The sequence below is a fragment of the Cervus canadensis genome, chromosome 12 (genome assembly GCF_019320065.1).
Source record: "Cervus canadensis isolate Bull #8, Minnesota chromosome 12, ASM1932006v1, whole genome shotgun sequence".
In the NCBI taxonomy this organism is placed as follows: Eukaryota; Metazoa; Chordata; class Mammalia; order Artiodactyla; family Cervidae; genus Cervus; species Cervus canadensis.
This window is the reverse complement of record NC_057397.1, coordinates 14095578-14120930: the sequence shown is the minus strand read 5'-3', so window position 1 is coordinate 14120930 and position 25353 is coordinate 14095578. Positions and strand designations below refer to the sequence as shown.

The 25353-nt window shown below is 39.5% G+C and overlaps 1 protein-coding gene across 2 annotated transcripts in view; it reads left to right on the top strand.

Moving 5' to 3' along the window:
* Positions 1-25353, top strand: part of WASHC5 (WASH complex subunit 5) — a 55793-nt gene that overhangs the window by 14109 nt on the left and 16331 nt on the right. For both annotated transcript variants that reach the window (XR_006272276.1, XM_043483305.1), the window contains exons 9-19: positions 1737-1908; positions 6854-6981; positions 8316-8445; positions 11622-11734; positions 13052-13218; positions 13296-13371; positions 14622-14732; positions 15639-15779; positions 16716-16796; positions 20955-21056; positions 21919-22098. Coding sequence is in view for 1 of the 2 variants with exons in the window: in XM_043483305.1 (XP_043339240.1) it covers positions 1737-1908; positions 6854-6981; positions 8316-8445; positions 11622-11734; positions 13052-13218; positions 13296-13371; positions 14622-14732; positions 15639-15779; positions 16716-16796; positions 20955-21056; positions 21919-22098 (1401 nt within the window). In the remaining variant the exon portion in view is untranslated. The remainder of the gene's footprint in view (positions 1-1736; positions 1909-6853; positions 6982-8315; positions 8446-11621; positions 11735-13051; positions 13219-13295; positions 13372-14621; positions 14733-15638; positions 15780-16715; positions 16797-20954; positions 21057-21918; positions 22099-25353) is intronic.

Below are 25353 nucleotides of genomic sequence, written 5' to 3'. Positions count from 1 at the left end.
AAACCAAAATAAAGACAGTCATCTCCTTAAAGTTGAAATGGCTACATTCTGTCTCTCTGATGAACCAAGGCAGAAGGAAATACCTAAGTAAACAAAATAATCAAAACAAAATCTTTTTCATGGGGCACATACTTGATACTGCTCAACAGTGATGGTCTTCCTCAGCCTGGCTGTCTGAGTTTTTGAGTTTGCAAGTGTGAACAGAGTGATATTGACTCAAGGAGCTTCAGCATGTTTTATTCAAACAAATAAAATTCCATAAATAATGCACAAAATAATTTCAATTTTGGCATATTTCCCAGAAATATATTAGAGAAAGTGGCGCTTCCATGCTTTCCGGCCTCAGAGCATTAATTTTTCATAACTAAAATTCCTTTCCAAAATCACATCTTCTCATCCATGACATTGCAAGTTCTTAAGAAGCTTCTAATGACACATCTTGTGCTTATTTTAAACTAACCTGACAAGGTTGATGGTGTCTGCCATTCAATTCTTGCTTTAGGAAAGCAGAGTGACCAGATTTCCACACAAGGTCGGTCAATTTTGATGTGCTGAGGTGTATTTTATTAAGCTCTTGTGTGTACAGACTCATCTTTTGAGTGTTCTGCCTGCTCTAGCTCCTTTGTCAATAATGATAGGAAGAACAAGCAATTTAGCTTCTGCCTTTGTGTCTCTTTACATCCAAGTTAAGAGAAGCAATGCCAGGAAAAAAATGTTCCAGTTTTCCAATTTACATCTGAAGACGCCAATACTCAGAGGTTAAATCCAAAGTAATACCAATATTTCTAGATGTTTGCCTCTCAATTCTAAGTCCAGGGCTTTTTTCGAAAATGTCCAATAGGGACTTTCCTGGTGGTCCAGTGGCTAGGACTCCACACTCCCAATGTTGGAGGCCTGGTCTGGGAACTAGATCCTGCTTGCCCCAACGAAGATCAAAGATCCATTGTGCCGTAAATGAGACCCAGTGTAGCCAAATAAAAACAACTTTTAAAAAAATAAAGAAGGAAAAAGCCCCAGATGTCCAATAAACCACTTGCCTTTGTTGTTGTTGTTGTTCAGTTGCTCAGTCCTGTCTGACTCTTTGTGACCCCAAGGACCGCAGCGCATCAGACTTCCCTGTCCTTCACTGTCGCCCAGAGCTTGCTCAGACTCATGTCCTTCAAGTCGGTGATGCCATCCAACCATGTTGTCCCTTCCTCTTCCTGCCCTCAATCTTTCCCAGGATCAGGGTCTTTTCTAATGAGTCAGCTCTTCACATCAGGTGGCCAAAGTATTGGAGCTTCATTTTCAGCATCAGTCCTTCCAATGAATATTCAGGATTGATTTCCTGTAGAATGGACTGGTTTGATCTCCTTGCTGTCCAAGGGACTCTCAAGAGTCTCCTCCAACACCACAGTTCAAAAGCATCAATTCTTCAGCACTCAGCCTTCTTTATGGTCCAACACTCACATCCATACATGACTACTGGAAAAACCAAAGCTTTAACTAGACGGACCTTTGTTGGCAAAGTGATGTCTCTGCTTTTTAATACACTATCTAGGTTGGTCATAGCTTTTCTTCCAAGGAGCAAGTGCCTTTTAATTTCATGGCTGCAGCCACCATCTGCAGTGATTTTGGAGCCTGTATGTTATTTGTCTCATATATATTACTTATCCAGGGATTCATTTGAATATGATTCACTTTCAAGGTGATTCTTTCTGTGAAATGTTATTCAGGTTTTCTTTTCCTTTTCACAGGCAAGCAGATACGCTACTGTCAGTGAAAGGGTGCACTCACAAGTGCATCAATTCCTGAAAGAAGGTTACTTGAGGGAGGAGCTGGTTCTGGACAACATCCCGAGGCTTCTGAACTGCCTGAGAGATGGCAACGTCGCCATCCGATGGCTGATGCTTCATACGGCGGACTCAGGTAACACACAAAAGGCGTGACCATGTGTATCACTCCATATATAGGCGTGCCAAACCCTGATCTGCCGTGTGATGCCAAGTGGTTTAGCCCTTGAATGAGAATCAAGTTGCTTCTGTAAGGTGGTCATTTTTATGTCAGTTTGGACAAAGCGGGGGCCCACCTGAACAGCCCCTGTGCCTGGCAGGTCCTGTTAGGTGCTTGGGAGTGTGAGGACACCTACCTCCCAGGCTCGAGGAGCTCGTCACTGGTCAGACTGGGAAGATCAGATGTCTACCCGTGAAAAAGTGTAGCTGCAAATACAGGTAGAATAAAGCCTTCCCACCTCACCCTTCCAAAGATGTCCATGGCCTAGTCCCTGGACCCTTCGGGCATGTTATATTACAGGGCAAAGTGGATTCAAGTTGCAGATGGAATTGATGTTTCTATAATCAGCTGGCCCTCAAGTAAGGAGATTATCCCAGTGGGCCCAGCGTACTTACAAGTATCCTTAAATTGGGAAGAGGGAGCAGAAGAGTCAGAACTAGACAGATGGCATGAAAAAGACTGAGGAGGTCCCTGCTGGCTTTCAAGATGGAGAGGGCCACAAGCCAAGGAGTACAGGCAGCTTCTAGATGCTGAAAAAGACCAGGAAACAGTTTCCCCCTGGAAATCACACAGCCCTGCTGGTACCTTGATTTTAGCCCAGTGAAGCCCAGTCAGATTTCTCACCTCTGGAATATGAGAGAATAAATTTGTATCATGTTAAGCCACTAAGTTTATGGTAATTTGTTACAGCAGCGATAAGAAGCTAATACAGCTAAAGGGCCAGGCCAGCACCGAAGAGCCAGATATGTAAAACAGACATTTGGTGGGGATTTGAGTCCGGAGTCCAGAACAGGAGAGAAACATTGCTTGGGGTGGAGGAGTGGAGGAAGGCTCTTCACGGAAGGCAGGAGCTGACCAGCCCTTGGTATAATTTCACAGTAAAAAGCAGAAAAAAATCTAGACTGGAGAAATGACCGAAGAAAGGACAGAAGGAAGGACAGAAAAAATGTGGGCCCACTTTGCTGAGGAACTGGCTAGATCAGGGTGCTTAATTAAGATAGATGAGATTTTAATTTTTTCTGGGTCATGGTTAGTCCTATTGGATACCCTTTTGTCTGGCAAGGGAGTTTCACAGATCATGTAAAACACTTCCACAGAGTCCATAAGCCCATGACTTTGAAACTGCTGGTTTACTGGTCCTACTTAGGTTGGACCAACACCTGAGGTTATTCAGAGCCAACACAGTTCCTTATACTTATTTTTAATAAATGCTTGATCAATATTAATTACTAATGAGTTCCCTCATCCGGAGTTGCACACTCCTTCGCCTAAGAGTGATGTCATTCAGCAGTCCTGGAAAGCCAAGGCTCTCGTTTTTGTTTTTCACTCAACAAATTTTTGTAGAGCATCTACCCTAGTCCTACTTTCAATACCTCCTAGTTTTTTTCAGGTGAGATTGTCTCTCAAAAAAAAAAAAAAAAACTGTCCATGCCAGATGATTCTGTATCTTCCCAGGGTAACATGGTAGATCCATCTCCCAGCCCCTCCGGGCAAGATGCCCTCGACACTGCCTCTAGCTGCCACTGTCTCTGCTTCCTGTGAGTGCTCAGCCGTGAGAAGAGCAGGTGGACTTCTCATCCTTCAGCTCTTCGAAAACATGGGGAGTCTCTCCTCAGCCTTCCCTCTTCACACTAGAAATGACCAGCTTCTTAAATCCTTCACATGAATGCTGCTTTCCAGTTTTGTTTTTGTTTTTCATCATTTTGCTTCTTGACCTCTCTCCATTTACCATTTAATCACAGCATGAGTCTCAAGGCCAAAGTTTTTAATCATCTCATGGACTAATCTTTAACTAGTCAAGTTTATGTTTTACTTAAAATCCAGTCCTAATTTGAGAATTTTACTACATTGACTCAGCTTATAATCTTCTTTACCATAAGTCTTACATTCAGAAGCATGTAAACAACTCAAGCCCTCACTTTATCCCATCATAAAGCCAACTTTGGGTTTCTAGTGACTCAGCCTCCTCTTTGTCTTCCGACGACTGTGCCTAATAGCCGTGCCTGTGTTCTGGAAGCCAGTGGTCTCCTGGATTTGTGCCCCTGCCAGCGACCGGCTCAGCTTGCCAGAGTTCTATGCTTTTATCTTCAGCCACATCTGTTTTCCATTTCTGAGCTGGCAATTATCTGATCTGATTGCACAAGGTCAGAATTTACCAGAAACAAATGATTTGCCTATCTGGTTGTGAGTCATACGTGGGAAAACTAACTGCTTATTTAGCTTTTATGCTGTTTTGGTCATGGTGTGCAGAAAGGAAGGTGTATTTCTCATATTCCCTCCTGTTAACTCACTGGAGCTAATTGTTAATGCACAGTGATGCTTCCTTCCAAAAATGAAAGGAAATTAATATCAGATTTTGTGTTAAATTAGAGTTAATAGAAAAACAAATGGAACTCCTTACAGGTTGGGTTGTTTTTTGTTTTTTTTTTCCTATTTTGTTTTTGTTTTTTAAGTAGGCAAACCTGAAGCTGAAAAATGGTCTGTGTGTGATCAATGTCATCAGTTCCAATATATTTCTTCCTAGGGAGTTCTGGAGAATGCTTGGTAAATCAGAACTCTGCAGTTTCCCATGAAAACTGAGCCCTTCTCCAGGTTGTCATGAGTCTTTTCCTGATGGAGTAACTTGGAAATCAATACATAAAGCAACCTTGCTCAAGCTTCACCATAACTGAAGCACCAAAAACACCTGTGATATGTGCTTGCAAAGCGTGGTCATTCTGTCCATGCCGGCCATCCTGGGATGCCGGCAGGAGGACGCAGAAAGCCTAAACAAGCACAGTGATACTAGAGCAGCTGTGAGGGGCCTGGAACCTTAATGGCTATGAACTCTCCGACAGTGTTTATTGTCTTAAAGGCTTTTTGTTTGTTTGTTTGTTTGTTTTACTTTACAATGTTGTATTGGTTTTGCCATACATTGACTTGAATCCGCCATGGGTGTACATGTGTTCCCCATCCTGAACCCCCCCTCCCACCTCCCTCCCCATCCCATCCCTCCGGGTCACCCCAGTGCACCAGCCCCAAGCACCCTGTCTCATGCATCGAGCCGGGACTGGCGATTCCTTTCACATATGATAATTTACATGTTTCAATGCCATTCTTCCATATCATCCCGCCCTCGCCCTCTCCCACAGAGTCCAAAAGACTGTTCAATACGTCTGTGTCTCTTTTGCTGTTTGCCATACAGGGTTATCGTTACCATCTTTCTAAATTCCATATATATGCATTAGTATACTGTATTGGTGTTTTTCTTTCTGGCTTACTTCACTCTGTATAATAGGCTCCAGTTTCATCCACCTCATTAGAACTGATACAAATGTATACTTCTTAATGGCTGAGTAATATTCCATTGTGTATATGTGCCACAGCTTAGACACGTGTACCCCAATGTTCATCGCGGCACTGTTTATAATAGCCAGGACCTGGAAGCAACCTAGATGTCTTAAAGGCTTTATTTTGACTTTATTTGCAGTCTGAGTAGCTTTTAAGTATAAATATTTTACCCTATCCTATTTTTTCCTTTCATAACATAAATAATTGACCCCATAAATCACTTTCAGCAAATATCAGTATTTTTTATTCTATATACTTTTTTAACATGTTTATTTTGTTTGAAATGATTTATCTTGGTAACTGATACACTGACCAGGAAATCAAAACATCTGGTGGCTTATGCCTGGGTCAGTCACTACCTGATTTTGTGACCTTAGCCTAGTAGCCATACACTCTCCAGGTCTAGGTGGTGGATAATCCAGAAAGCTCTGAGTATCAGCCATGCCTTTACAAAGAGCATGAGAATGGTCTCAGGCCTGGTTCTTCTGGTTTGAACTTGCACCATCTCTGTGTGGTGACCCTGCTCCCCTTGTTGTGTCGGTGGTCCCTGAGGACATCCCAGGTTCCTTGCTTAACTAGGCTCAGCATATGTACTTATGCTGTGATTTGCAACAGGAGAAAGATAGAAGGCGCAATCGGCAGAGGGCACAGGTGTCTGGGGTGAAGTCTAGAGGAAACGGGGCACAAGCTTTCAAGAGTTCTCTCCCAGCGGAGTCACTCAGGGTGCATTTAGTTCCCCTAGCAATGAGTTGGGACAGCATGTGTAAAATGTCAACCGGGGAAGCTCATTACAAACTCTGTGTCCATGCTTTTTATTAGGATGGGGGTGGGGGACTCATCAAGACAGCCTCTACCTGGCAGGTACCAAAATTCCAGACTCCCGGAAGGAAAGCAGGTGCACATCATAAAACACATTGTTTGTACAAAGAGTTAAAGCATGGTGGACCATTCTTATCCATTCTCAAAATGGTGGGAACCCTTCCAAAATCCAAATTCCCGAATGCCAGCCAAGAGCCAACCTTGCAAATAGGCCTTTTTGAAGATGGCGGTCTCAGGCCTGCTGTGTTAAATCTTTTCTGCACACCTGTCTGTAGCTGAATGGCAGAGATCAGTGCCCAACACAAAGCAACTTCAAACAGACAGGACACGAGGAGGCCACCTACTTAGGAAATAGTGCCAGAAGGCTCGACCCATCATTAGTGCCAAAAGCATGGACAGTCGATAATAAACCAACCTCAGGATACTTACAAAATTTGGAAACACTGTTCTCACTTTGCTTTTTTTCATTCAGCAGTATATCACGATGACATTCTGTGTCAGATTCAGTGTTATAGTTAGCAGTTCAATTGTACTACCTCCAGCATAGATGTAATATAATTTATTTTACCATCCATCATTGATATACATTTTGCTTATTACTTTTTAAATGCTTAAAAGAAGGGAAATGAAAGTATTTAAGAATCCATCTTACTTATTATAGGTATTTTCTATGCATTTAGTAAATTGGAAACTCTTTTCTCCCCGTGTCTAGCCTGTGACCCAAACAACAAACGCCTTCGTCAAATCAAGGACCAGATTTTAACAGACTCTAGGTACAATCCCAAGATCCTCTTTCAACTGCTGTTGGATACCGCACAATTTGAGTTTATACTCAAAGAGGTAAAAATATTGAATAAGTAACCACCAAAATCTTTTCTTAATGCTTAAATTTTTTTTTTTGAAATTAGGGTTTTGTAACTGTGTGTTTGATTCAAGCTAAAGATTCTAGCTGTCTGAGATAATTCTTATTTTCAAAGGACGGGATTAAACATTTAACAGGTATTTAGTCTCTACTGTCATTTAGGGATACAGTGATGGGGGAAAAATGTCCCGAATTATGGAGGTTACAGTATAATGAGGAATGTGGATAGTAAACAGAGAATTACACAAATGAAAATGTAAATAAAAGCTGAGGTGTGTGCTCTAAAGGAGAGGAACACAGTTCTCCACCTAAAGCAGAGGACCTGTCCTAGCTTTCATAACTTCCCTGAGAAGGGCAGCAAGAGCTATTGAAGGAAGCTGAGAAAGGGGCCTGCCAGAGTTAGCTGAGACAAAGCTGGGGAGCCTGATGGAGAACATTGCACGGGAGGACAGACTCTATCTCAGTCCTCTTGGGTAGAGAAGAGCCTGGCCAGTTCAAGGGCCTGAAAGATCAGCTGGCTGGAGGGGAGAGAATACAACAGAAAGGTGTTAGGAAGCGAGGTTGACAGGTGGGCAGGAGCCAGCCTGTGCTGGTCCTTGCAGGATATTAGTCTTCATCTTATAAGCCATGAAAACCCATTGGAAAGGCCTAAAGAAGGTGGTAGTTTGCATTTAAACAAGGTTGACCTAAGGACTTTAGGGATTTGAGTTCACAAAAGGAAATTCTGTGCTGGTTTTACTCCTTAAAAAGGCCCCATGGGCATAATTGGGCTTCCCTGGTGGCTCAGATGGTAAAGAATCTGCCTGCAATACAGGAGACCTGGGTTCGATCCCTGGGTTGGGAAGATCCCCTGGAGGAGGGCATGGCAACCCACTCCAGTATTCTTGCCTGGGTAATCAGAGGGGCCAGGTGGGCTACAGTCCATGGGGATGCAGAGAGTCAGGTATGACTGAGCGACTAAGCACATCACATGGGCATGATAAAAATGGCAGACACCTGGGGTGTCCAGGTTTTACAAAACTTTGGGGGTTTGGATCAGGTGGCCTCTGGAACTAGCCCCAGACCTTGAAGTTCACTCAGAACCAACACTCACTTTGCCTAAATTAGTCTGAGAGCCGCCGTCTGAGATGATCTAGCTTTTTTACCCCCCAATTTGTATAAAGTAGTGATGCTTAAGAGATGGCATCAGAATGATGTTGATTTTAGGTACCTGTTTTTATAATAAACTGGGTTTGACTCAGGCTTTCTTAGTAAAATGCCTAAGCTGGATTTTCTCTTAAAAATCAGTAAATCTCTTCTGTCTCTTCAACAGATGTTCAAGCAAATGCTTTCAGAAAAGCAGGCCAAATGGGAGCATTACAAGAAGGAGGGCTCAGAGCGGATGACGGAGCTTGCTGATGTCTTTTCAGGAGTCAAACCCTTAACCAGAGTGGAGAAAAATGGTAATTGCCAGAGAGGAAACATCAGTGTGTTTGAAATGTGTACACAGTTGATTAGAAACCAGCGGAGTAAAAAGTCATTATTGCGTTGTCAATGTGTGCTGGAATGTTGCTGATGAAGATCAGAAGTTTAGTTTTGGCTGCCCTAGCCTTGTGCTGCCTTCGAAAATCTCATATTCTCTCTCAACTTCAGGATTCTTACATATGAAATAAGAAATTGGGGGTTAAATGGGGCTTCGTATACTCTGTTTCAGAAATAGTATTTTATAGAGTCATAATCCTCCACCTACCACCACAGTATGCAAAGCTAGTGCCTTTAGCGTGTCATTTTATGTGCATTGGGGGAGGTAAGACCTTTCATCATCCTCTCAGAAGGATACTTCTCCCAAGAATATTATTAATGACCACTAACAGATGATATTTAGGAGTCTTGTGTGCCAATCCTGTTGGGTTCTTTTTCACTGACGCACCTGCCATCTAGTGGCACAAGAGGGGACCTGCAGACTGCTTTGAAACAGTGTGTGTGTCTCAGTCCCTCAGTCTTTGCAGCCCCATGGACTGTAGCCCTCTGTCTATGGGATTTTCCAGGAAAGAATACTGGAATGGGTTGCCATTTCCTCCTCCAGGGGATCTTCCTGACTCAGGGATTGAACCTGTGTCTCCTGCATTGGCAGGTGGGTTCTTTACCATTGCACCACCTGAGAAGCCCAACAGAGCCACAGCTTAAGTTTCACTTTGACAATTTTGATCTTGCTTTATTAGGAAATTATAACTACAGGAAAATTGTAGTAGCACTTCTAACTTTTGTATAGATAGGATCCTTTCAAATTGCCCCTGAAAGCCCATTCTGAGTTTTAAGGTGACAAATTAAACTATTTTTTCTGAGACTTGATAGTTAACTGTCAGATTTATTTCTGATAAAGTTAATTATACAGTAGAATTGGTTAATAGTATAGATTTTTATTAAAAAATGTAACTCTGCTGTTCATAGTATAAACTTGTGATTACTGTATTTGGCTCTTGTTGATTTATTTGATGCTGAATGGTTGATCCAAAATATATTTCCAAATTCTGTTATTATTCCTACTGAAGCTTCCCTGGTGACTCAGCTGGTAAAGAATCTGCCTGCAGTGCAGGAGACCTCGCTTTGATCCCTGGGTTGGGAAGATCCCAAGGAGCAGGAAATGGCAACTGACTCCAGTATTCTTCCCTGAAAAACTTTATAGACAGAGGAGCCTAACAGACTACAGTCCATGGGGTCACGAAGATAGAGCAACTGAGTTCACACACGCACAAGTAAAAGCAGTCTGCAGGTCCCCTCTTGTGCCACTAGATGGCAGGTATGTCAGTGACGGAGAACCAACCAGGATTGGAACACAAGACTCTTAGGTATCATCTGTGTTAGTGGTTATTAATATTCTTGTGAGAAGTAGACTTCTGAGAAGATCATGAAAGTTATTCCCTCCTATTGAAAAAAGTTGACCAGTTTTGATGATATAATATAAATTGGCAACAGGTTTCACAGGTCACCCTAGTGTATCTTAAAAAAACAAAGAACCTCCAGTACCAGTCTAACCAGATAAGTTGTCTAAAATCAGGCACATTTCTCTATTCTAGTCTCTTTTAGATTCTTATAAAATATAAATCTTGTTTCAAGATCATTCAAAACAATATACTGTACTTTTTCTGGCTGTATAGCATATTTCAGCTTAGGAAGTACTTTCACAAATATTTCTTGTTTGATCCTTACAACCCTGTGAGATAAACATCTTTATCCTTATTTTATATATACAGAGACCAAAGCTTTAAAAAGTAATCAGTAGCCAAAGGTACAGAGCCTGGATCTCAGCCATCACCTCAGACTCCAAATTTTTTGTTCTTTCTTCTACAGCATAGCTGTCCTTTGGTCCTACCAAAAAAAAAAAAAAGTTTAAAATTGCAACTAGTTTTCTTCATGTCATGTCAGTTTTTTTTTTTATTGGAGTGTAATTTCTTTACCATGTTGCGTTAGTTTACGCTATACAACAAAGTGAATCAGCTGTATGTGTCCCTATATCCCCTCCCTCCATGACCTCCCTCCCACCCTATGTCAATTCTTTTTTTTTTTAATACTTTTATTTACTTTTTTTTTTATTATGGTGGGTCTTCGTTGCTGCACAGGCTTTTCTCTAGTCTGGTGAGTGGAGGCTACTCTAGTAGCTGTAGGCACATGGGTTTAGTTGCTCAGTATGTGGGATCTTCCCAGATCAAGGATCAAACCCATGTTTCCAGCATTGGCAGGTGAATTTTTAACCACTGAGCCACCAGGGAACTCAGATGTCAGTTCTTAAAATAACTTAGATTATAAACTTTTAAGTGCTTTTATTAAAGTGAAATCATTCCATTGATGACATACCAAAAAACCTTTAGCTAATTAACTTGGTGAGGTGAGAAGAGCAAAGGCTTTGACTCTGAACAGTTTGCACACCCTGGCTCTTGCATTAAGTGACTCTAAGCCACAAAGGCTCTTCATATCTCAAGGTATCAGCATTCTTATCTGAGAAATGGCTTTTAATTCCACTCCATAGATTTTTGTGACGGTTAGATGAAACGAAGCTTAAACCCTTGCCTGATACACTGAGCGTCTCAGAGCGTGTTAACAGTACTCACCATCTCTGCCTTAAGAAATGCCAGCTGGTTTGTGAGTGCAAATGGCGCCCCCTAATCCATTCAGACTCCCCACAGCTCACCACTCACACATCACTCTCCTACACGTTGGTACCACTTTGCCCTCCAAAACGGGCCATTGCCCTTTTGCCCCAAAGCTTCTGCTGTGTCTGTCTCTTCATCTAGAGACAAATAATCCCTCTCCCCCTCTGCCCCTGCAGACCTTTACCCATCCTCCCAACTCTGCGACAGTCCTTTAGTTCCTCCCCGACCCCTCCCCTCCCCCACTGCCATCTTTGCACCCTTTCTGCCAGGTGTTATAAACTCTCTGTGTAGAAAGTTTCATCACTTTTACTAGGTCATATGCCCCAGGCATTTTTGTTGTTACAATTTGGAGAATTCCTGAGAACAGTTGATAGATACATAGTAGAAGCTTTGTCAGAACTGGACTTGTGGAAAGATTATTAAAGTCATAGCCACTGCTACAGGTGTTCTAGGATTTCAGTAGTCTTTTCTTGTTTCTATATTAATAGAAAATCTTCAAGCTTGGTTCAGAGAGATTTCAAAACAAATATTATCGCTAAATTATGATGATTCTACCGCCGCGGGCAGAAAAACTGTGCAGCTAATACAGGCTTTGGAAGAGGTAAGGAAAGTCTTTAAATGACAGTTCTTGGATCATGAACCATACTTTTGACCTACACAGCAGTCCTGGAAACATATTTAAGAGACTATTTCATCAGAAGTAGAAGCAGTGTAAGTGAATATATTCACTGTGATATTATATACAGTGCCCTAAAATTGGGAAAATAACTAAATGATAATAAGAGAATGGTAGTGAAATTTATGATATTTCAACTTGCAGAAACATGTATATAGTCTTGAAAAACTAATCATGAAGACAATATAGAGACATTGGGAAAACTATGATAAGGAGGTAAAAACAAATTTCCATTATATGCACCATTTTTAGGTTTGTAAAAAATGTGTGCCTTGGGGAAAACCTAGAAAAAGATACACAAATATAAAAATAGTTGTATAATGACCATATGCTTAAAAATGATGTGTTTTCTTTTCTGGAAAAGAAAAGTTTGTTTTTTGTCTACTGAAAAATGATTGTCAAAAGAGGATCTTACCTCCACACCTTTAAAACTTGTATGTTTAACCAGGAAAATAAACAAAAGCATCAGAACAATAAGCATATACTCTATTATCTAAAAAAAAAAAAAAATCATCCATCCTCACCTAGAACTCTGTCCAATTGATATGTATGCATTAATGCTTTTCTTATAAGCTCTTTCTTATTTTTGCAAGGGTTTTAGGATGCTCACTATTACGCAGCATAGTATAATGCTCCATTGTTAGCATGCCAGTTTCCATAACCATTCCGGAACAATTATTCACTTGTGCTGTTTCTATTTTGGTTGTTTGTGGATTTTCTAGTTGATAGTACAACTATAAACAACTTTATAAATCTGGGGTGCTTTTCTCTTTTGCATTATTTCTTTTGGCATGTAGTGCATGCCTGTTGAATTATATACTTTAAAATGTCAGAACACTGTGGAATCATTATTTATTAAAGAGTTCATCAAGAGAACTTAAAATGTACAAGTGCCCACTCCTTGGTTGTGGCATGACTTATTTTGTTTTTTAGCAAGTCAGCAAATCTGCAGAATTAGAATTTTCCAGTATATATTTATTGATATTGAAGTGGAAAATGGGAGTATTTGCTTATTATGTTATATGTGTATGGAATAAGAAATAGTGGAACATTTTCTAATTCTAGAAATATATGCATTGTTTTCTGACTTGGCTTGTACATTTCTGAAATTATAATTTGAAATTAAAATTTTGCCAAGAATGTTAGTTAAGTATTGCGCTTTATTTGAAGTGTTTTCAAAGGAAAATGAACACCATGCAGGCCGTCCAGAATGTTAAAATCCAGTGTGTTTATGTACCTCAGGTTCAAGAATTTCACCAGCTGGAATCAAATCTGCAAGTGTGTCAGTTTCTTGCTGATACTCGCAAGTTTCTCCACCAAATGATCCGAACCATTAACATCAAAGAGGAGGTCCTGATCACAATGCAGATCATTGGGGACCTTTCTTTTGCTTGGCAGTTAATTGACAGGTAATGTGGACAACCTGACGTTAGTCCTTGATGGAAGCCACTGTGAACATCACCTTACCACTGATATCTTTTTGCAGTTTCACATCTATCATGCAGGAGAGCATAAGGGTGAACCCATCCATGGTCACTAAACTCAGAGCTACATTCCTCAAGGTAAGCAAGTAACAGTAAGATCACATTTGCAGTTTCCGAGCAAGTGTTGACCTTCATTTTTACCTCATTCATTAATTCAGTCCAAGATGTCATCCTTTTAGAAACTTGGACAATTTTAAGTATTTTTATAGACTGAAAACTTTTAGCAAATTTTTCATGAGTGTGTAGTTGGCAAAAGATATGAGAAATAAAGTTTAAATTCATAATAGATGTTGGAATGTTTTACAAAAATTGTTTTTAATGAAGAAATCGATTTTTTATGTTTTACCAATATACTAAAAATGTACATCCTTTATTCCCTAGACATGAATAAAATCCTTTTACTTATTCACTTAAAAAAATTCTTGTTGAGCTTCTGCTATATTCTAGGCTCTCCTGTAAAGATTAGGGAAGGGGACTTTGTTGGTGATTCAGTGGTTAAGACTCCAAGCTTCCAATGCAGGGGACATGGGTTCAATCCCTGGTCAGGGAACTAAGATCTCACATGCCACATGGTTCAGCCAAGAAATAAAATTAAAAAATAAAAAGGTTAGGTAATAATGGTGAACAAAATAGGCATGGATTGGCCCTTCTCTCAAGGTAATTTGATTTAGTGATAAATGGACAAATAATTTACTCAATGTCTTCTGATGAAATTACCATATATATCAAGTCTGAGGGGCACTTTCATATTTTAACATTTCTGTGACTGAGATAGGTTGTAGATGATGGCATACTGTAATTTAGTTGTCAGAATGTGTGGGTTTTTTTTTTTTTGAGCAGTGCATCTAATAATGGCACTTCTTACAAGCCATATCATCTTAGATTAGACTCAATGTGGTAGTCCATCAATCAGAATGTCCGATCTCCATGGAGAAGCAGCTGCCTTCTGTAGCTCAGTGCTCAAACTTGAGTGTGCAGGAGAATCACCTGGAAGATGGTTAGTAGCCCAGATTGCCGGGCCCCACCCCCCGGAGCTTCTGATGAAGTAAACCTACGTGGGGCTTGAGAATCAGCATCTCTAACAAGATCTCAGGTGATGCTGATGCTGCTGGTCCAGCGACCACAACTTGAGAGCCACTACCGTAGCAGATAACAGTTGTCATTTTACATTATAACCTTGTCAGAAACTGTGAACTGATGAAGTTCAGTCCTTGTTGCTGTCTTTTGAGCAAAGCCTAGGAGCTTCATTGTATGTTACCGCTTCTAGAAAGAGAGATTTCTAGGACTTTTTGAAATAGGGAGACAGTGGTGTCTTATTTTCCTTCCAGCTTGCCTCTGCCCTTGACCTGCCCCTTCTCCGTATTAATCAAGCAAATAGCCCTGACCTTCTCAGCGTGTCTCAATATTATTCTGGTGAATTGGTGTCCTATGTGAGAAAGGTAAGAAATGCATGAAGGTGATACTTATTTTAATGGCAAACTAACTGCTATTTTAAATACAAATGATGTGCTTGGTGCCCTGAAAAAAGTACACCTGTTATTCTTTTCCCTTACTCCTTTTTTTTATTGAAGTGTATTTAATTTATGATGTATTAACTTCAAGTGTGCAGCAAAGTGATTCAGTTCAAGACCTTGCTCTGTAGTAGGTCCTTGTTGTTTATCTGTTGTATACATAGTAGTTTTATATACTTTTCCTTAATTCTTAATTTGATTCCAGAAATTTTCAATACCTGAAAATAAATTTATTCTTACTGGTACTGTGGATGTGCAGATATGTTTTTACTTTCAAAGAACTTGTATACTTATTTTTTAAATGGTGATGGCATTAACCCCTGTTTTATAGGTGTAGAGATTGAGAAACTTAGATCTTGGTAGAGTCTTCAAAGTCACAGCTGGCAACTGTGACTAATTGGAACTTAAAGTTTTCAGGAGAATTTTGGTCCTTGTTTCAATAACTTATGGTGTAACTTAGAGCCACACAGGCCTGGATTCAGAATTGTCCTGTGTCACATACTAGCTGAAGGCTCTATAGCCATGAGACCTAACATCTCTGAATTTCAGCTTTTGAAAAATTTATAATGTGGGAGTGATACATCTTTTACAGCATTTCTATGAGAATTAGCTTTATATCCTGTGAGCAATTTGTGTTTGAAGGAACACAGCCCTGTGCCCAAGAGCAGTTACTAAAATAATGCTGTGAGAGCCCCCAGCATCCTTTCCTGCAGATGCAGGGCTTTTTTTTTTTTAATACATGGACACCCTTTTTACTGTTGTCCTAGCATCTGTCAACTAAAAGAGAGAAAATAGGAGGTTCACTTGTTTTTCCTCTTTTCCCTTTCACTAAAGGTGTTGCAGATTATTCCAGAAAGCATGTTTACTTCCCTTCTAAAGATCATAAAGCTTCAGACCCACGATATCATCGAAGTGCCCACCCGGCTGGACAAAGACAAGCTGAGGGACTATGCTCAGCTTGGCCCACGATATGAGGTGGCGTGTCCCTTTAACATCTGCCTTTTGATTTTTAACCCCCAAAACCATGAAATAGCACAACTCTGTGTCACCTGCCATGTCCCCAAGATCCCCAGATCAGTTCTGATTTATTTTTCTACACACTCAATGATAACCAGGCTTTGATATCTTAGTGCAGTCTTACCTTCATGCTTTATAATGTCCTGGTATCATTCAAGGCCTCACCTGCCTGAATGTTCTCAGAGGGAGTGGAACTTAGTTGGTCACTTTTCTTTTGAATGGTCTTGGTTCATGAATCAGTGGTTCAAAATAATCCATATTCCATGAACAAAGTAATCCATATACCATAAACCACTTTAGACAGGCAGATATTTAAGGCCATTCCACAAGTAAGCAGTCTCAGAAGTAGTTCTTCCCAAATGCCTGTGCTTTTCTTTCTCCCTCAACTTAGAGACCTGAAAAAAAAAATTGAGTAAAATTTAAAATGTGATAACCAGCATCGATTTCACATCCTCTGACACAACTCCAGAAGTTACATTAGGCATTGAGATCATCAAGCTCAGAATTTCCACATTGATTCTAACTCAAGAATATAGCCTCAGTCAACCTTTTCAGTGTCTCCATGAGCCTTTTGATTTTGGGAGGTATCTTCTATATCACTGAGTCCTGCTTTCACCTAATGTGTGAAATACTGAGGCCCAAAGAAGGGGAAATGGTTGATCAAAGGGTAAAGAATGATTGAACATCTGACTCAGTCACCCGGTAGGTCTGACAGTGGTCAACACCCCAGAGCCTCATTTCTGACCAGGACATATACACGCAGATGCCTTCAAGCTACATGCTTGTTCTCTTGTCTTTGCCCTTTCAGAACTATTACCAATTATTTTAGCTTCCCGTAGAAGTGATGGGTCTTTTATGAGAAGTACTTCATTAACCTCTTTTTCTTTGTTGAAGGTTGCCAAGCTTACTCATGCTATTTCCATTTTTACTGAAGGCATCTTAATGATGAAGACAACTTTGGTCGGCATCATCAAGGTAATGGTCTTAATGTGGCCTGGTAGTAAGCCTCTCTGTCATTTGGATTTTTGCAGAATTTATCCTGTGGGGGTAGTGTCATCATCTTATGCCCTTTACTATTTCACATGCAGTGTTTCATTTTCATTTTACTCACTTATGAACAGAGAAAGAGAAAGCATTATTTTCCTCATTTTTCACAATACCCAGGAATTCCTAAACGCGAAGAAAAAATTTTTTATTGAATTTTTGTAATAACAAAACAAAATAATTAAATTCCCTTAGGCAGAGTAGCTTGCTTACTTGATCACTTACTATCTCTTTCCTCCTTGCCTACAACCTTTCTTTCTTTTTAATGTTTTTATACTGTACCCCAGGTGCAGAGAGCTGAGATCATGGTAAACCTCTGACCATAGGCCATTGCCATCACCAGTATATGCAAGCTCCTCTCTTACTTTTTTCTTTCTCTTCTCCTGGATACCCACCCCCAGACCCCATAACACCCACTCTGTTTGATTTCTGTCCATAAATATGCAAGTCTCCTTATTTTTAGCAAGTAGTATTATTTTATGTGTGCACATTTTTGATTTCTCTAAATCATATTCTGCTCCAAAGCCTCATTCTTTTTCTAACATTTCTCACTAGTTATTGCTTTCAGAATTTATTTACGTTGTAATGAGGTTGTTGGTTACTTCTTACTGCTACAGAGAATTCCACACTTTACTTAGCTGTTCCCCAGGGCACAGATGCTGCTCATTTTCATACCTGTGCTTCCTGTTATCATCAGCAATGTCAAGACGAGCATCTCTGAACATATCCCCACGTAGGCCTGTGCAAGAATTGCTCTGAAGTCTGCCTGCCCAGGAGTAGGTCAGAGTCTTAGGACACATTTGTACTTACCTTGTCTCAGTACAGCCAGATTGCCTCCTCACATGACTTGTTTCCTGTGTTTCTACCCCCATTTTGGCCAATACTAGCCATGATCCGCTTCCTAATTTGTGTTCTCCAAACGGGTCTAAAGTGGTATATCATTGCTGTTTTATTATAATTTGTAATCCTAAGATGACTAGTGGATGCACCCACTCAGTTCGTGGTGCTCTTATTTATTTTTCCATTTATCTGACATCAGTAGAATCTTAACATTTCCAATTTTCTAAAGAATTTTCATTGAATTGCTATAACATTTGTTTTAATGAAATCCAAGAAAATATAGGAAATGAACCTAAAAGAAACAGAACTTTACTATGTTGTTTCTAGAAATGTAGTAAAGAAATACCATTCTAGCCCTGTAGTATTAATAGACTCTATTAAACATGCTTTAGGCCTGATGCCAGTTTAAGTCAGTTGATATTCAGACAGTACACAGACAGGTTATCACTTCTCACTCATCTTTATGTGATGATACATCCTAGGACCAAATTAGTCTTAAATGCAAAGTGACTAGTTGGATGTAATAAAACCTAGTAATTAGCAATAATTATCAAAGGAAGGACTGCTTAAGAAAAATGTAAATCTCTTACCAGAATCTTTCACTTAATTAGCGCAAGTATGTTAGTGTTAGTTGCTCAGTCATGTTGGACTCTTTGCATACCTAGGACTGTAGTCCACCAGGTTCCTCTGTCCATGGGATTTCCCAGGTAAGAACACTGGAGTGGGTAGCCATTCCTCAAGGATCAAACCCAGGTCTCCCGCATTACAGGCAGATTCTTTATCATCTGAGTCACCAATAAGTGCAAAGGGAATGTCATCTTGACGTCCTTTAAGCTTACATTGTCTCTGCCAGTTTAACAACTCAGGGCTTTATGTGGGATCCCATGGCCTTCGGTAATCTGTAAACTTTGAATGTTATTGATCTATTTCAAACCCTTTCAAAGAGTTCTAACTCATTTTAGTTAATATGAGTTAAAACAAGTGAGATATACACAGATACACATATAATGTCCATTGTTAGATGTAACCAAAATAATAGAAATAACCTAAGCATTTTATGAGTGAGAGAATGGCTGAATATATCATGGTGCAGTCACACTGTGGATTGCTTTCCTGCCATTCAAAAATAACTTACCACTAGGAAATTTCCAAAATGTAAAGTGGAAAAGCAATTGCAATATACAACATGTAGTATATATATGTACATACTGGGTTAACCAAAAATTTCATTCAGGTTTTTCATAATGTCTTACAGATAAATCTTAGGACTAAATTGGTCCAGATGAACTTTTTGGCCAACCGAATATTTTGATCCCACTTAGACATTTTTTTCTTGGTAGATAATTGCTTTACAATATTGTGTTGGTTTCTGCCATACATCGGCATGAATCAGTCACAGGTGTACATCTATCCCCTCCCTTCTGAACCCCCTTCCCATCTCCCACCCCTTTAGGTTGTCACAGAGAAATGGGTTGAGCTCCCCATGTCACACAGCTAATTCCCTCTTGCTGTCTTACATATGGTAAGGTATATGTTTCCAGACTATTCTCAATTCATCTCACCCCTGCTTCCTGCACTGTGTCCCCAAGTCTGTTCTCTACGTCTGCCTCTCCATTGCTCCCCTGCAGATACATTCACTGTATGGCCACCATGGAGAACATTATGGAGATTCTGTAAAAAATTAGAAATACCACATGACCATTTAGATCTTTTTAATTAAATATATTTAAGAACAAATACATACATAAGTTAATAGAGAAGGGTCTGGAGGATCCACGTGAAAACTGTTAACTGTTGTTAACCACAGAAGGTAGACAGAACCGCAAGGAGGGAGCTGTGTGAAAGGGTCCTTCCCTTCCCTGTGAGCGCTCCGCAGGTTGGTGGAAGCCTGGGGAGAATGGGAAGGGCTCTTTAAGACCATGAGATTCATGAAAACATTGAACTCTTTTTCATGAAATCTGTTTTTATAAGGGCTGTTTCTTTGGAAATTTCATTTTACCTGCTTGAATTTGTTTTCATTGACTGTATTTATTTATAATTTACACTTTTCTTGTGAAATACAGCATAGATGCCTAAAGCTACAGAAACAATTGTGTAGCTTGATGAGTTAGTGTGAGATAAAGACCACTCACTCCCACCACCTCTCAAGCCCAGAGATATAGTTCAGCTAACTGCCACCCCAGGATCCTCCTCGTGGGCCCTGACCTAATCCCAGTCTCTCTGTTTGTAGTTTTATTATCCTAAAGTAAATCTCTAGATACTTTAGTTCATATTTTCCCATTTTTAAAAAAAAATGTGTCTTTTAAAACTGATTTACTCCTCAGATTCCTCCTTCATTCCTTTCTTTCCTTACAGTTTGTCTGTTGAAGAACTCAAGGTCTTGACCTGTTGTTTCTCCTCAGTCTGGCTTTCGATGACTGCCTGATCACAGTGTAGTCCAATAAGTTCCTCTGGCTTTTGTATTTTCAGCAACTTTTTCATTGCAGTTATCTTCCTTAAATTTTAAATATCATCAAATCCAGATGGAACCCATCAATTGTCTTTATGACTTTTTTAAATAATACGTCTTGACAAATTAAAAGAAACATGTCTTAGAGAATTCAAAGGACTGTATTAAAACTATTTGATGTTTTATAGATTTGACAGGAGACTTTTAGGGAATAACAAAAGCTTTCTCATTATAGAAAAAAAGAATCAGCAAAATAAGCTATAGAATTAAATAGCAGATTTCTTTCCTATTTTATCTCCCTAATTACAAACAGCATCCTGAGATTACTGAGAGAAAAAAGAATTGTTGAATCTGCAGAGGTCCAACCCCAAGCTTGATTTTGCTCGTATGATTATAGATGCCCTTAGATAACTTCCAGATGAGAGATGTGCCCTGAATTCCAGTGCAAGCTATTCAGTCCACCACCTCTTCCTGGTGATAAGAAAAGGCACTCTTAATGAAATGATCAAAATATGAGGCCATTTAAAACTTTCCATACCCACCATCTTTGAAATGACATGTAAAATTATCATGAATGTTGCTGAGATAAATTAAGTCCTACTGAGGTGACAGGTTCTAACAATTCTATCTGAGCTGCACAAGATCAAAGAGGGGCAGGAAAGGGGGGAAAAAATTGTAATCATTTAGGATTGAGGTAGGGAAGTGCTCCCCTACAGATTCTGGAGACTGTCTTTCCTCTGTGTTTCTTCTAGACCGAGCTTTTCCTAACTAACATTTAATGCTTTTCAATTTGCATTTAGGTGGATCCAAAACAACTGCTGGAGGATGGAATCAGGAAGGAGCTTGTTAAGCGTGTTGCTTTTGCCCTTCATAGGGGTTTGATCTTCAACCCCCGAGCCAAGGTACCCAATCATCAGAATGAGTCTGTCCTTGCCCTTGACTCAACTTGCAGAATGTTCTAGAATGTCATTTTGAACACGAGGAAGACCTTTCTTCCTATCTAACATATATCTACTGTATCATATTCAGTACAATGAGCTAATGTGTTTTTTGATCCTATCTTTTTTTTTATTTTGGTGGGGTTTTTTATTAATTTATTTAATTGAAGGATAATTACTTTACAGAATTGTGTTGGTTTCCAAACATCAATCAACCATAGATAGACATATGTCCCCTCCCTGTTGAACCTCCCTCCTACCTCCCACCGATCCCACCCTTGATCCTATCTTATAAGAATTCATATTATAAGAAAAAAACCCTTTTTAAAATCAGCCCTTTCCTTCAAGTTTAAGAATTAAACTGATATTTATGACTCCAGGTTCTTTCTCATAGTGAAAAGAATTTGTTAAGCCTAAAGCAGATTGGAAAGGCTGTAATTTTTTTTTCTTTTGCTTGCTCTGCTAGAGAATATGATCATTTTTCTCAAGAGAGAAAAAACAGGCCTGAAATTTACATCTGAAATCACATCAGTAAATTCAATTTAATTAAGGTTAGAGTCATCAAATGATGAGAGAAATCACTGATACTCATTTTTTACATTCTTTTATATGAGGCTTTCTTCCCAAGTGAATGAAATATACTCTTTATTGGATGCCTGGCGTAAATTACCACTCACTCTAAATGAGGTAGGAATAAGTATTTCCAGCGCTGTCCTCAGCTGTCAGTGTGGTCTCTCACTTGGGATTTCCTTGACAGTCTCACGTAGGTGTTAGCGGTTGACAGACTGTGCCAGTATAACAGGTTTCTGTCTCTTCTTTCACATAGCCGAGTGAACTGATGCCCAAGCTGAAAGAACTGGGAGCCACCATGGATGGATTCCATCGTTCTTTTGAATATATTCAGGACTATGTCAACATTTATGGCCTGAAGATTTGGCAGGAAGAAGTATCTCGTATTATAAATTACAATGTGGAACAAGAATGTAATAACTTCTTAAGAACAAAGGTATCTAAACAGATTTTAATATTCTTGACTATATATCACTTCTGACATGCCCCAAACCTCAGGAATGCCAACAACAAATGCTTAAACAATTACTAAAACTCCGTAACCACCGCAGAGTCACAAATACCTTCAGAGTAACTTCAGGAGCTGTGAGGGTTGCCGAAAGGTTTCTGTGACCATACTGACCTCGCCAAGTTTACTGTCCTTAGGAGAAAGCAGACTTAATTACATGGCTACAGAATGAAACCATCTAGTATAGTCATTATAAATCAGGTACTCAGGAGTTCCAAAGACGTAAGAGCTCATCTGGGTTTGATCAGAGTATATACCTAAGAGCAGAATTGCTGGGTCATTTAGTAGTTCTGCATTTAACTTACAAACCACCAAACTGTTTCCCACAGTGCCTGCACCATTTGTTCATTCCCACCAGCAGTGTCTGAGGGTTCTAGGTTTTCCACATCCTCGCCAATACTTGTTTATTTCCTCTTTTTTTCTTTTTAATTATAACCATCCTAGTGAGTCTGAATGGTATTTTATTGTGGTTTTGATTTGCATTTCCATCATGACTAATGATGTTGAGCATCTTTTCATGTGCTTATCGACCATGTTATATCTTCTTTGGAGAAATATCAAGTCCTTTGCCTATTTTTTATTGGATTATTTGAGCACCACATTCTTTTTGTTGTTGTTGTTTTTTGTTTTTTTTTTCCCCAATTATTTTTATTAGTTGGAGGCTAATTACTTTACAACACTGTAGTGGTTTTTGCCATACATTGACATGAATCAGCCATGGATTTACATGTGTTCCCCATCCTGAACCCCTCTCCCACCTCCCTCCCCATCCCATCCCTCTGGGTCATCCCAGTGCACCAGCCCCGAGCACTTGTCTCATGCATCCAACCTGTACTGGTGATCTCTTTTACACTTGATAATATACATGTTTCGATGCTGTTCTCTCAGATAGTCTCACCCTCACCTTCTCCCATGGAGTCCAAAAGTCTGTTCTCTACATCTGTGTCTCTTTTACTGTCTTACATATAGGGTTATCATTACCATCTTTCTAAATTCCATATATATATGAGTTAGTATACTGTATTGGTCTTTATCTTTCTGGCTTACTTCACTCTGTATAATGGGCACCAGTTTCATCCATCTCATTAGAACTGATTCAAATGAATTCTTTTTAATGGCTGAGTAATATTCCATGGTGTACATGTACCACAGCTTCCTTATCCATTCGTCTGCTGATGGGCATCTAGGTTGCTTCCATGTCCTGGCTATTATAAACAGTGCTGCGATGAACATTGAGGTACACGTGTCTCTTTCAGATCTGGTTTCCTCGGTGTGTATGCCCAGGAGTGGGATTGCTGGGTCATATGGCAGTTCTATTTCCAGTTTTTTAAGGAATCTCCACACTGTTCTCCATAGTGGCTGTACTAGTTTGCATTCCCACCAACAGTGTAAGAGGGTTCCCTTTTCTCCACACCCTCTCCAGCATTTATTGCTTGTAGACTTTTGGATAGCAGCCATTCTGACTGGCGTGTAATGGTACCTCATTGAGGTTTTGATTTGCATTTCTCTGATAATGAGTGATGTTGAGCATCTTTTCATGTGTTTGTTAGCCATCTGTATGTCTTCTTTGGAGAAATGTCTGTTTAGTTCTTTGGCCCATTTTTTGATTGGGTCATTTATTTTTCTGGAATTGAGCTGCAGGAGTTGCTTGTATATTTTTGAGATTAATCCTTTGTCTGTTGCTTCATTTGCTATTATTTTCTCCCAATCTGAGGGCTGTCTTTTCACCTTGCTTATAGTTTCCTTTGTTGTGCAAAAGCTTTTAAGTTTCATTAGGTCCCATTTGTTTATTTTTGCTTTTATTTCCAATATTCTGGGAGGTGGGTCATAGAGGATCTTGCTGTGATTTATGTCGGAGAGTGTTTTGCCTATGTTCTCCTCTAGGAGTTTTATAGTTTCTGGTCTTACATTTAGATCTTTAATCCATTTTGAGTTTATTTTTGTGTATGGTGTTAGAAAGTGTTTCATTCTTTTACAAGTGGTTGACCAGTTTTCCCAGCACCACTTGTTAAAGAGGTTGTCTTTTTTCCATTGTATATTCTTGCCTCCTTTGTCAAAGATAAGGTGTCCATAGGTATGTGATTTATCTCTGGGCTTCTATTCTGTTCCATTGATCTATATTCTGTCTTTGTGCCAGTACCATACTGTCTTGATGACTGTGGCTTTGTAGTAGAGTCTGAAGTCAGGCAGGTTGATTCCTCCAGTTCCATTCTTCTTTCTCAAGATTGCTTTGGCTATTCGAGGTTTTTTGTATTTCCATACAAATTGTGAAATTATTTGTCCTAGTTCTATGAAGAATACCATTGGCAGCTTGATAGAGATTGCATTGAATCTATAGATTGCTTTGGGTAGGATACTCATTTTCACAATATTGGTTCTTCTAATCCATGAACACGGTATATTTCTCCATCTATTTGTGTCCTCTGATTTCTTTCATCAGTGTTTTATAGTTTTCTATGTATAGGTCTTTTGTTTCTTTAGGTAGATATACTCCTAAGTATTTTATTCTTTTTGTTGCAATGGTGAATGGTATTGTTTCCTTAATTTCTCTTTGTTTTCTCATTGTTAGTGTATAGGAATGCAAGGGATTTCTGTATGTTAATTTTATATCCTGCAACTTTACTATATTCATTGATTAGCTCTAGTAATTTTCTGGTAGAGTCTTTAGGGTTTTCTATGTAGAGGATCATGTCATCTGCAAACAGTGAGGGTTTCACTTCTTTTCCTATCTGGATTCCTTTTATTTCTTTTTCTGCTCTGATTGCTGTGGCCAAAACTTCCAAAACTATGTTGAATAGTAGTGGTGAGAGTGGGCACCCTTTTCTTGTTTCTGATTTTAGGGGAAATGCTTTCAATTTTTCAGCATTAAGGATAATATTTGCTGTGGGTTTGTCATATATAGCTTTTATTATGTTGAGGTATGTTCCTTCTCTTCCTGCTTTCTGGAGAGTTTTTATCATAAATGGATGTTGAATTTTGTCAAAGGCTTTTTCTGCATCTATTGTGAGCACCGCATTCTTAAGTGTCACAGCTCAGAAGACTGATCTTAGTAATTAACAAGGAGTCACTCACAAGTTTTTAATTAGGGAACTGACGTGATTCATGTGACATTTTCAAAAGATTATATATCTTCCAACCCTATATTTTGGATGTTTATTATTCCATTGATACATGTCAACTTGT